The sequence below is a fragment of the Emys orbicularis genome, chromosome 16 (genome assembly GCF_028017835.1).
Source record: "Emys orbicularis isolate rEmyOrb1 chromosome 16, rEmyOrb1.hap1, whole genome shotgun sequence".
NCBI classification, from domain to species: Eukaryota; Metazoa; Chordata; order Testudines; family Emydidae; genus Emys; species Emys orbicularis.
This window is the reverse complement of record NC_088698.1, coordinates 13,936,542-13,949,438: the sequence shown is the minus strand read 5'-3', so window position 1 is coordinate 13,949,438 and position 12,897 is coordinate 13,936,542. Positions and strand designations below refer to the sequence as shown.

The 12,897-nt window shown below is 46.5% G+C and overlaps 3 protein-coding genes across 4 annotated transcripts in view; 2 read left to right on the top strand and 1 right to left on the bottom strand.

Annotated features, from left to right (window-relative positions):
• MMP11 (matrix metallopeptidase 11) overlaps positions 1–4,918 on the top strand; it is a 31,578-nt gene extending 26,660 nt beyond the window's left edge. The window contains exons 7-8 of the mRNA XM_065417843.1: positions 2,759–3,016; positions 4,785–4,918. Of these exons, the coding sequence (XP_065273915.1) occupies positions 2,759–3,016; positions 4,785–4,918 (392 nt within the window). The remainder of the gene's footprint in view (positions 1–2,758; positions 3,017–4,784) is intronic.
• A 4,295-nt stretch (positions 4,919–9,213) lies between these two features.
• The window catches only part of SMARCB1 (SWI/SNF related, matrix associated, actin dependent regulator of chromatin, subfamily b, member 1), a 19,088-nt gene continuing 15,404 nt past the window's right edge, over positions 9,214–12,897 (top strand). Inside the window, exons 1-3 of the mRNA XM_065417572.1 lie at positions 9,214–9,399; positions 12,130–12,241; positions 12,807–12,836. Of these exons, the coding sequence (XP_065273644.1) occupies positions 9,307–9,399; positions 12,130–12,241; positions 12,807–12,836 (235 nt within the window). The 5' untranslated portion in view covers positions 9,214–9,306. The remainder of the gene's footprint in view (positions 9,400–12,129; positions 12,242–12,806; positions 12,837–12,897) is intronic.
• The window catches only part of DERL3 (derlin 3), a 26,937-nt gene continuing 26,577 nt past the window's right edge, over positions 12,538–12,897 (bottom strand). For both annotated transcript variants that reach the window (XM_065417575.1, XM_065417576.1), the window contains one exon: positions 12,538–12,596. The gene's annotated coding sequence lies outside the window, so the exon portion shown is untranslated. The remainder of the gene's footprint in view (positions 12,597–12,897) is intronic.

Genomic DNA, 12,897 nt, shown 5'->3' with positions numbered 1-12,897 from the left:
TGCAGCAAGCCTGTGTGTGCGGCTGCATGGGAAAGGAGAGGGGGTACTAGGAGCATTCCCCTCCTAGTACTGTCTGAGGGGCCAGTCCTGGTCATTGTGCTTCCTGCACACAACAGTCTGACAAACACTAACAGTAGTAAGGCCATGGCCCGACCACCCGCCTTCTGCACCAGCCATCAGAGGAAAGTCGGCGCAAGAAGGGAGCGCATGGGGCACTTTCAAAGTTCTCACTCTAGCATGAGTCTCTGCAGCCATGGCAGAACATCTGCACACCTTCTTCCCTCTTACAATGGGGACTATAGTGGCAAGAGCTGGCCCAGAGATTAAACAAGGCCCTGGCATTCCTAGTACTGCTGCCCGGAGCCAGATACGCATTCTCTGGTAAGTGCAGTGACTTTAAAAAAACAGGGTAGACACCAAATTTGTTCCTGAGGATCTCTGAAACCCAAGAATAATAGTTTACCCTGTTTCACCCGGATAAGCACTCACCATTTTCTTTAACCCTCTTTCCAACTCTAAATTACGTAGAGAAAATCCAGAAGCTGGTAGAATATTGTTGCCCAGTTCTGTGTGTGTGTGTGCTCTACATCATTACTCAGTATATCACAGACCATATCAAATGGCTCAGCATCCAGAATTATCCTACATCCTGCTAAAACTGGCAGGATTTTAACTAGAACAGTGCTATGGAGTGTTGCTTAAAGAAACTATGAAATGTCTAGGAGTAATCCTGAAGATTGCAATTTTAATCTAAACTCAAAACATTATTTTTGTCTTCATTTTATGTTGACTATTTCTTGCTCGTTTATGCAGATCCCCCATTTAAACGCACATGCACACTTACGGATGTCGAGTATCCGAGGGGGAGCCATGTTAGTACTTACGGATGCATTATTAATCATGTTTATTACGGTAGTGCCTAAGGGCCAGCCAAGAATGGGGCCGTTGTGCTAGACACTGAACACACAGCGTAGAAGGTGGTTCTTGCACTGACCAGTTAACAGTTGGTTCTTCTTTCCTCCACCACAGCCTTAGCACCATTGTCTGGACAATCTCTCTTAGAAGTAGTTCTAACCAGAACTGGGTATGTTGTTTTGTGTTTCCACAACCGAGGCATTGCCAGGGAGCTATAGTTTTTCAGTGAGTGACAAGAAAATAGGCAGAGTGAGGTTTTTAAAAGAAAGCAATACTTTCTGCTGAAGGATTCCCGGCTACATCCAGTAGTTAAATAAACAAATTAAAAGAACCCTCTCAAGGACTCTTCATAATTTTAAATTTAATTTCCATTTTCCACACTTTACAGTACTGCAATAAATATAAACTTAAATGTTTTTTCCCCACTGATTTGGTCTTTTTCCAATTAGCAAAAAAATATATATATTTTTTGCCTTCCTGTGTTTCTCTTTCTAGCGAAGTTTGACATTAACAGGGCTGCTTTGTTTGCTTGTTTAGGCACCAGCATCACCGATGTCCCCATGTGGACAGCTCACTGCAGCAGGAGCGTGAAGCGCCGGTTATATGTGGTCCCACAGAAATGGATGTTTAACTTCAGTCATTACAATACTGTTTGGTTTAGACGTACATTTTCAAATAATGTGCATGCAGCTGCAAATTAGTTTGCACGTGCAATTACAGCAGTTGCATATTCAGTTATCATAATGGATCGTGCAAATGACCAGTTACATGTCTGTCATTTGTATGTGCCATAACAGTAGCTGGTGTGCACAATGTAGGTGCATAATTGCACACGCATGTTTACACATGCAGTTGCATATCTAGCCTTCTCTCTATTTAAGGCTTAGACTTCAAGAGCACATCACTCACAACTCATTATACACAGACTCTCAGTGCCCAAAGACCTTATCCCCTCACTTAATTCTCTCCCCCACATAAACGGCGGCCCATTTTTCTTCTTCCCTCTCCCCACATGGTAGCCTCAGGCTCTTGGGCAGGGAGACTAAAACAGACGCAAGGTGTGGATGAGATGTGGATTATGCTTGGCAATGTTGCTTCATGGATTTCCACTGCCCCCCATATATTGTCTTCCTTTAGATTAAAAACTCAACAGACTCATAAATGTCATGCTGGTAAAATGGTTCAGACCTCCCTCAGCACATTCAGAGCAAAATTCAAACCCCATTCTTTTTTATCAGCCTACCCACAATCAGGAGCGCCGCCAGCTTTTCTGCCACCCTAGGCGGCGGAATGTCCCGCCCCAAAATGCCGCCCCCCACAGAGGCGGCGGAAGGTCCCGCCGCCGAAATACTGCCGCGGTCGCCACCCCCCAAATTGTAGCGCCCTAGGCGACCGCCTAGGTCGCCTAATGGGTTGCGCCGGCCCTGCCCACAATAACTACTTTAAAAAACGAACCCGCTCTCTGCTGCATATGTACACGTCACATTATTGGAGGCATTCCCACACCAGTGATGGGCACCGTGTAACAAGCTAGACAGACTGCCTGACAGCTGTAGAAAATGAAGTCATCTATTCTTTCAAGGAACAGATACAGCAAAGGCAGTAGCTATGTAGATTTTCTCCCTGGCGTCAGCCTTGCTTAGAGGTGAGATGAGAGTTTATTCTCCCCTGTCCATTTGATGCATGGCGTCTCAATGGCCATCAGTAAAGATACCAGTTGTGCTAGTGGTTTGGGACTGTCCTGAGATTCCAGGTCATTTCACACAGGTCACCATACAGTCATTAGACTGTAAACAACTTGTGGTCACTCCTGTCATTAAATATTCTTTTGCCCCATCATCAGGCTCTCAGTACTGGATTTATGATGGCGAGAGACGCGTGTCTGGCCCTGCTTCTATCTCGGAGCTGGGCCTATCTGCTTCTCCTGTCCAGGCAGCTTTGATGTGGGGGACAGAGAAGAACAAGATTTACTTCTTCAAGGGAGGCAGTTACTGGCGCTTCAACCCTAGCACCCGCCAGGTGGAGACCATCTACCCCCGCAGGATGGCCGACTGGCGTGGCATCCCTCAGGAGATTGATGCTGCTTTCCAGGATGAGTTTGGTGAGTGCAGATCGGAATAGAGGCCTATGGGCTTTCTTGGTTATTCTTGCATCTCAGGTGCGAAGGGAATCAGCAGGATTTGGACATTTATTTTAATCTGGATTATTAATAATGAAGCACTTTTTTGCAAATTTTCATCCATAAGAGAAATATAATAATAAATGTATATAACAATTTGTATAGACATCATCCAGTTAAGCTTGAAATGGGTGTGTAACAGGTATTTATCATCAATTCTGTAGATCATGTGATTAAACAACTAAAACCCCAATAGTAACATTATCCCCTAAAAGGAAATACATGTAGGACATTGCAGATGCTTTTTTTTTTTAAGGGGAGAGATGGAGAGACTCCCCAAACCTCTAGTAATAGGAGAATGGCACAAGGAAACCTGCTCCTGTTGTTACACCCTCAAGGAAGAAAAAGATACACAGGTGACAGAACTACAGACATTTCACTGCTTATGATGGTGTTGGGAATACAGAAGACATTCCCCCAGACAGGGCTCCTTGCTGAAAACTGCACAGTGACACCACACAGCCTCATCATCCAGTGATACATCTATTGTCAACTGTTCTCTATGTATCAACCCCTAAAACCCTCCCCTTCCAAGGGATTCCCTTAGAAATGTTGTGCATGAACGTAGGCAATCCTTACAGGTTGGGGGACTCTATCCTGGGAAGCAGTGACTCTGAAAAAGTTTGGGGGGGGTCATGGTGGGTAATCAGCTGAACATGAGCTCCCAGTGTGATGCGGTGGCCAAAAGAGCTAATGCGATCCTGGGATGCATAAACAGGGGAATCTCGAGGAGGAGAGAGGTTATTTTACCTCTGTATTTGGCACTGATGCGACTGCTGCTGGAATACTGTGTCCAGTTCTGGTGCCCACAGATCAAGAAGGGTGTTGATAAATTGGAGAGGGTTCAGAGAAGAGCCATGAGAATGATTAACGGATTAGAAGACATGCCTTATAGCGACAGACTCAAGCAGCTCAATCGATTTAGCTTAACAAAGAGAAGGTTAAGGCCATGAGACTTGATTAGCCTACATGGGAACAAATATTTAATGAGTTCTTCAGTCTAGCAGAGAAAGGTATAACACTAACCCATGGCTGAAAGTGGAAGCTTGACGAATTCAGACTGGTAATAAGGCATTAATTTTTAATGGTGGGAATAATTAACCATTTGAACAATTTACCAAAGTCTGTGGTAGATTCTCCATCACTGACAATTTTTATATCAAGATTGGATGTTTTTCTAAAAGATCTCCTATAGGAATTTAGGGAAATTCTATGGCTTGTGTTATACAGGAGGTCAGACTAGATGATCACAATGGTCCCTTCTGGCCTTGGAATCTATGAAAATCTATGACCTAAATCCCAAAGAAATCTCTTGGTAGTAATAGAATCCTTTCGGCCATATCCTACACCTATTCCATCAAGTCCTTGCTTTAATGATAAAGGGCCTCATCCTGATCCCTCTACTCTCACTAACCTTTCCGCAACCAGGCCAACTGCTGAGTCACAAAGCTGGGTGGAGAGGACATGAAGCTTGCAGCATCTCCAAGTTCCTCCTCATCCTTCTTTGCTAGTTAGTGAACCATCCTTCATTGTGGGTCTTTGCCACCCCTTTACCCACTGGCAAATTGAGCATGAAGTCCACTATGGGACATAAATACAAGGAGTAATAATGCTAGAAAATGAAGAGCCCCATAAATCGCATCTGCTCCGTCTTTTCTGATACTCTTCTGTGCCTCTGTCTCCTCCACAGGTTTTGCCTATTTCTTGAGAGGCCGGCTTTACTGGAAGTTCGACCCAGTGCAGGTGAAAGTGCTAGAGGGTTACCCACGCCAGATCAGCCATGACTTCTTCAGCTGTGCACCCTCCTCCAATTTCTTCAGATGAAGAGAAGGGTGCTGGTGTCCTCCAGATTCCCCTCCCATCTCCCCATGTCTCCACCGGTCACTTTGAAAGATGTCATGCTCTCAGCCAGAGAAATCTCACATGCATTCCTGGCCTCCTGCTGTGCCCATCACCTGACACAATGGGTTGCACAAATGGCTTGAGGAGACCTGTGGCTTGTGGTTGCCCATTTTCAGATTCCAGAGACCCCCAATCACAGCTTGGTGTTGGAAATAAGGATGCAGCCTGATTGCTGTTGAGTGGCTACTTTAACACTTCCAGCACTTAGATCCCAGAGACCAGCCTGGAATGGGTCATGCTTCCAAAGTTATCTGGGCCCCATCCACTTAGAAAATGGATCCCACTGGTATTCCCTGTGTTAATATTGTCCACAGCACAGACACCTTTGCTGTTCCTGACATCAGCACTGTTGAGAATGGATTCCATTGATGGCCACTTTCCTAGCATTGAAAGGGGAGTTTTAACTGTTCCCAAATTCAGATTCCAGACATGTGCCCAGGTTGCTGGGGCTGCTTCACCATGGTAATAAAGGTGAGTTTGGACCCCTGCATTTCAGCATCTTGTCCCAGGTCTATTGATATGTCTGTTTTTGTTTTGTATTGTCACTAATATTCATTATAATTTTGTATTGATTTGTAAAAATATTCTGTGGGTTTTTTAAAGGTGCTAGGTTTCAGTGCTGGACACTGCCCTATATCTCCATATATTGTTACTAACTCTGGGATCTCACTAAGACACTAGCTCACCACAATACTGGCCGGATGCCTGTAACTTTACCAAAATTTCAGGTTAAGTCTATCCAAATTCAAAACCAATGTTTGTGCCTTGTTTTGCTTCTTTATTCTCTACCTATTGCTGAAAATCAGTACACAAAAGAGGGTCGTGCATTTTCTCTATCTATTCTTCACCCATCTACCTTCCCATCTTTCACAAGCTATTCTTCATCTTCTTCCCCATATCTCCAATTGAGCAAAAATGTATCTGCTTCCAGATCTCATGGTTTTTGCTGCATAGCAAAACTTTATGTATTGTAACAATCATGGTTAGCAAAATAAACCTACGGTGGCCCTTTCTGATTGCCCGAGAAACGGAAGTAAAGAAAGGGTAGAAACCTACTCAGTTATCCTTACTATTTATCAGCTTTCCTTCAGACCTAGTTATAGCAGAGACAAAGTGGGATTTAAACCTACCCACAGCAAATAAAGAGATATGGCTCAGTGGCCCTTATCATCCTTAGGCCTGCATGTTCTCTCTAAGCATTAAAGTGTTTTTTACCTCATTCAAATTTCAGGTCTATGTTTTTTACTTCTTCTCAGTGTTTGTTTTTACAACGATGCTTCTTCAAAGCAAGTATGTAAATGTTTGTACAATGTGTATAAAACCTTTTTATATATACTGTGTGTGTGTGTATATATATACATACTGTGCTGTATCAATAAATGTGGTCTTTTTTCTATGCCCTGTTTAGTCTGAATTTCTTTTAACATAGTTTTCAACCACAACTTTAAAACAGATCCCACCTACAGACCCTTATCTTGAGCACTGTCTATGCTGTAAGTACAAGGGTGTTTTTTGTAATCAAGATTGTGACCTGCTCCGCAGCCCCAGTTGCAACAAGTATAGGTGAGTTTGGGTCATGCTGTCATTATTGAACTTTTATATTACAGTGGCACTTAGAGGCCTAGATCAAAACTGAGGCTGTGAGAAACATTCCCTTCTCAAGAATAGGAAAAGGAAAAATATAACAAGAGTAAAGAGCATTTTCCATCAGAAAGTATAGGAAGCATAGCAAGTAGTAACTAGCTACAAAATGGCTACTTTAGGGCTGCAGCTGCTTGACTCGGCAGTATTTAAAGGGACAGATACAGAAAGGCATGCTGGGGAAAAAGTTCTTATAAGAGGGCAGCATCCCAGCTGGGAAAGGATCAAATAGCTGTAAAGGAAGGGCTATGTGTTGCTCATGTCTTGCAAGTAAGTCCTATACAATGGCATAGTCTCTGTCTTGAAGAGGTTGCAATTTAAGAAGACAAGTGATGTACAAAAGGGGTGAGCAATGCATTGGAATACATACAATGTTCATGTACAATGGCAATATAAATGTTTAAAAAATATCAGTAGTATAACTAGTTAACCTTATCTACCCTGCAGTCCATTGGTCACTGATTGTAAAAGTGGGTCTTGAGAAGAGTGTCCGTAGCCTTATAGATTTAGTGCCTTGTGAATGGCATAAAAGAAGGAGGGGAGGTGTTTGAGAAGCTCATAAACAGGTGGTTAAAGCAGATATTGTGACAGAGGAAGAGCTAGAGGCTGAGATATGAGTGGATGAGGTGGGAGCAGAATTGTGAAGGCTCTTGAAGATGAGAATAAGACTCTTGAACTTGGTGTGGTGATATAAAGGGAGTTGGAATTCAAAGAGGGAGGTGATAGGGTCAGAGTGACAGGCAACAAAAATAATCTGGACAGCTGTTTTCAATGAACTAGAGGATTATGTGGTTGTCAGGGAGAAGGCAACAGGAGTGAAGATGAGAAATGCTGAGGAGCTGACTCAGTTTTTGGCTTTCTGAATAGAATAGAACAAAAAAAGTCAAACATTATGGAAGAAGCAGCTGCAAAACATGGACATAGCTTGGGTATGTGTGTGGAGGCAGAGAGAGAGAGAGAGAGAGAGAGAGTGTAGAGGAAGACTCCAAGGTTGACTTGTATGACTGGGAAAATGGTGATGCCATTAATAATTTGAAGAAAGATATGATGTTCAGTTTATGGAGTAAGGGGTCCCTATGGGAGAGGGGCTGAGACGTGACTGGACAGAGGGAGATACCTCAGCAGTAGAGAGGTAGAGCTGAGTCATCTACACAGAGATGGTGGTTGCAATTATGCGAGCAAATGAGATTGCCCAGAGAAAGGGTATAGAGGGAGAAAAGTGTCAAGGCTAGAGCTCTGTGGAACCCCTACAGAAAAGAAGAGGAGCTACCATTGAATGTACCTGAAGGAACAGCTAAAGAGGGAACTGCTTTCTTCACAACATACCCATGCTTGCATATCTGCACCTACTATGTGGCATACCCAGGGTGGTATCTGTGCATCCTGTGAAAGTCTAAGCAGATATCCCTCAGAAGGAAACCGTGTACCTGGAGAAGGTGAAGACAGCTACATGCACGGTAGTGCCATCTGGGATATAAGCTGCGCAGGGAGCTGGGAAGACAGAAGATTGGCCAACCCAATTATGTAAATCCTGTCTACATGGCAAAGTGAGGATCTTCATGAAGACAAGCATGTCCCAGCTTATATTGCTGGCTAGGTCACGTATGCCTAGATGCCATGATTACTAATCACGGTGTGTGGACATAAATCATGTTTATAGCAAACAATGCTACAACCTGGCAGTGGCAATAACCCAGGAGCCGTAGCATCACCAGGGCTTTACCACTAACACCATGCCAATGCTGGCCTCAGCTATTCCTTGAGAGCAAGAGAGATCTGGCTTGAAGTGGTTTCCATTATATACAGGGTTTAGTTTGGTTCAGTGGCTCTCAGCACCTCCACTACACAAATTCTTCCAGCACTGCTGGGGATCTGCTGCCCCTGCTCCTAAATATACTACCCCCATAGTGACAGCAGGGGCGGGGCAGGGGCAAAGGTGGCTGCAGGGCTCTCTGAGGTGGGGGTGGACTCATCCCCATGCATAAAGTGGTTCAGCAAGGGGTCGGACCCACTCAAATGCAGTGGCAGATTAGCCACTGGGCTAATGGGGGGCCCGTACCTGGGGGGCGCTGGAAAAAATAGGCACCGCCCGGCAGGAGCGAGGGAAGCCCCCATGCCCCGACCCTGCTCTCCAGCAGGAGTGTGTGTGTGTGTGGGGGGGTGACTGCAGGCAGAAGGGGTAGGAACCCCCCCCCCCCTTTGCTCTGGCGCAGGACCCCACAAAACCATAACCCAACTCTGCACAAATGGCAATTCCTGCCAAGCTGCCCTGGCTGGGTGGGGGCTCTTGTTGTGTAACTAGCAAAGGGTGATGAGGGGCAGCCCTAGGCTGCACAGCCCCGCCCCTGCAGCCAGCGCCCCCCACGGCCACAGTGCGCCCCTTCCTCCCAGCTCCACAGCCCCCTGTCCGCACTGGCCCGTGCACCAGATCCAGGCACCGCGAGGGGGGGTGGCCCGGACGGAGCGTGCACGTGCCCCCGCGCGCCCCGTGGGGGGGGGGGGGGGGAGGGTTACTTGGAGGCGGCTCCTTTAAGGCCGCGCCCACTGCGGGTGGGGGTTCCCCGAGCCGCGGGTTCGGCGCATGCGCATTGATCCTGCGGAGTAGGCCGCAGCCCCCCGCTTGCTTCCCCTCCGCGCCCGGCGCCCCCAGCCCCGCTCCCGCCGCCGCGATGATGATGATGGCGCTGAGCAAAACCTTCGGGCAGAAGCCCGTCAAGTTCCAGCTGGAGGAGGACGGCGAGTTCTTCATGATCGGGTCCGAGGTACCGGCCCGCCCGCCCGGGAGGAGGCTGCGGGACAATGGCCTGGGAGCCTCCTTCGGCGGGGGCGCGGGCGCGGGGCTTCGGCCTGAGGGGGAGGGGGCGTGAGGGGAGAACGGGCTGGCCGGGTGGGGGGACGGGTTGGTTGGGGCCTGGCCGGGTGAGGGAGGGGGGAGATGGGGGGGGGCTGGGGAGAGGAGTGGGGGCAGGGTGTTGCGTGGGGCCTGGGCGGGAAAGGGGGGAGTGGAGTGGGGGTAGGGTGTTGCGTGGGGCCTGGCCGGGTGAGGGAGGGGGGAGTGGAGGGGGGCAGGGTGTTGCGTGGGGCCTGGCCGGGTGAGGGAGGGGGAGCAGGGTGCGGGGAGGTGGAGGGAGGATCTGGGTGAGGGGGGAGGCGTTGTGTGGGGCCTGGCCGGGTGAGGGCGGGGGGATTGGAGGGGGGCAGGGTGCGAGGAGGTGGGATCTAGGTGGGGGGGGAGGGGTTGGTTGGGGCCTGGCCGGGTGAGGGAGGGGAGGGGGGAGCAGGGTGCGGGGAGGTGGAGGAAAAATCTGGGGGAGGGGGGAGGCGTTGTGTGGGGCCTGGCTGGGTAGGAGGAATCGGGTGGGGGAAAGGGGGGCATTGTGTGGCGCCTGATTGGGGGCGGGGGGGTTGCGTGGGGCCTGACCGGGGGAGGGGGGGGGCTGGGTAGGAGAAATCAGGCGGGGGGGTGTTGCGTGGGCCTGGCCTGGTAGAGATGGGCTACAGAAAGTGGGAGGTTAGGAGCAGGAGGATCCATCCTGAGGCAAGGAGGCTCTGGCTGAGACAAGCTCTCCCCTACTGTGCGAGCCCCCAGGAGCAGGGGGGAGGCAGCCTTCGTAGTGGCACCATGCTCCCATCTCTCTCTCCCACTACTGCTTTGCTTGGCCCCCTTGGAGATGGGCCTGATCCAGTAGGCTGAGGTAGCTGTTGTTTTCCCTAGATGCTGTCCGACTCTCTCAATCCGGGAGGGGCACTGCAGTTGTTTCCCCTCTTCATGGCAGCCTGGTTCATACTGCCTTGTAACAGGGGCATCTTCAACACCCACAAGGTCCGGTTGTGCTTCCAGGCCTGTGCTGTGCTGGTTGTCAAGCTCTGGCCTGTGATGTTTATAGCTAGGAGAAGACTTTAGGAGGTCTTCAGTTGGCATGGTTGGGGGAGAGTGACAGCGCGAGTGGGGAGCAGGATCTGAGTTAGTGGGTTTCAATGAGACTGGTCATATACAAAAAGTTAAGCATGTTTAAGTGTTCGCCACATTGGGGCCTAAGGCTCGGCCAAAACCAGGAACTTGTCTCTGTGTTCTCCAAGTCTCAACTGCCTGAGCATCATCACACTTCTCAATGGCATGATCTATTGTGGATATCTGAACATTTATTTTAGAAAGATCCTGAATGTCCAAAAACTGCCATATGATTAAGTTAATTGAAATGATAATTTTAGGTCCAGGCTTTTTGGCCAATAAGGAAAATCCAGTTAATGCTCCTACAGTTCTCATTGACTCCCTTTGGGGTTTTTAGCACAGTGGAGTAACTATTTGCAGAAGCAGAGCTTCTGTCAGTCACAGAAACTGCACTACCTCCATGAATTGACTCATTTGAGGAAAGAACCTTTGATTGGCTCAACAGTGTCAGAGATCTGGTTACACATTTTTCTGTTTTAAAAGTATATTTCAGACCCATTTGATGGGGGAGAGGAATCATGGGTAACTTAGAATTCCAGATGCATATTTTTTAGCAATGACAAGACTCCGACCAATGGTACTTCTGAAAGAACTGGAAAGGTTGTAAAGTGAAAAAGCAGAGGTGTTACTCTGCAGTTCTCTAACCATCAAGATCACAATCTCAGTGGTGTAGAAGGAAAATACAGCATTATTCTCTTAGCTACCAGCTAATTTGTAACCCTATTTACTGATAAACATCAAATAACAAAAAATAGTATAAGAAAACCTGAAGCTAGAGTTAGAACCAAACTGGGTCTTTTTTAATATAGAAGAAAACCCCATTGTATGACATTCTGCAGTCTGCTAGTGTGTTGTTGCCTTAAATGTTAGTTTCATAGTCTAGAAATAGCCTCATTGTTCACTAAAGCTTACTGTAACATTTAGTGCTTAGATAAAATAACACAGGTGTGGACATTATGCCAGGAAGAATGAAACTGCTTTACAGATGTTGACTGAATTTTAAAAGGGATTGTTGGCAAGTGAGTCATGAATTGATTTGTGTTTGAACTCTGCATGTTCCTCAGAGCATTTAAAACACAAAATACAAACCAGGTCTTAGGTTACTAGGTTCTGCACAAAGAAAAATGTTAGAAACATAAAAGGTTCAATATAAAAGATGGTAGTGAGGGAAGAATATCAAAACATACTATACAAACCTATAGTGGGAGATCTGGGTAATTCCAGCTGGAGGAAGACTAGGAAAGGTTAGATGGTTAAGAAATTATATAAAAACTACTGGTCTTATTAAATTGAGAATTGTTAAGATGGGGTTCTTTCTCACCAGGCTGGTAAAAGAAATGTTGGTCAGTATAAGCTTTGTTTCCTGTACTGCTACAAAAGTCTTGGTGTTATCTAAGAAAATGTTTTGTTGCTGAAAGAACCATCATTGGGTGCCCCACTTCACCAGCACAAAGGAATCAGTATGCCTCAGATTCCTGCTGGAAACACCTTCCATTTGAGCTGCATCCCTTAAAACAAACCTTCTCCTTTTTGCTTGTAGGTGGGGAACTACCTACGTATGTTTCGTGGCTCCCTGTACAAGAGGTATCCCTCCCTCTGGAGGCGACTAGCCACAGTAGAAGAGAGGAAGAAAATAGTTGCATCTTCGCATGGTAAGAAAATTGATAAATATTCCTGATGTTTTAACTCTGAAAGGGTAGTTTTAAAAATTGAAATAATTAAGTACATTCTTAAAAATACCCATAAGCTGTGATTTTTATTGAACCAGTTACACATGTTGAATTGCAAAAGATTTATACATTTCTAAATTAATCCCATACAATTTCATTTGGCATAAGAGGCTTCTAGTGTATGAGTGTGTGTGTACACACACACACACACAACCCTTTTGTGATGTTGCAATTTTTTTTTTTTTGCTTGGAAACAAGGTGTTTTGTCTGACCTTGGTTGTCTCTCGGGATAAGGGGGTGGAAAGGAAGAGATTCCAGAACTGGTATTGTTCAATAGCTATATCAATAGAAACAGAAGAGAGTAAGAATCTTGTTATCTTAATAGAAGTCTCCTTGGCAAGAGAAGCAAGTAATGAAACAATTTCCTTTTAAAAGATAACCTTACAAGCTACAGGGCTGGAGCACAACAAACCTGACATGTTACAGATTTATGTCTACTTCTCCTCTGAGTTTTCTGCTGACTTGTTGCTTTTTATTTTTTCAACAGAGTCTCAGCGGAGTCACAGCCCCAGAAGATGTAAGTCTTCAGCTTGCATTGTTCTTACCTTCTGCTGGAGAAAGAATCCCTCTTGTGGCCC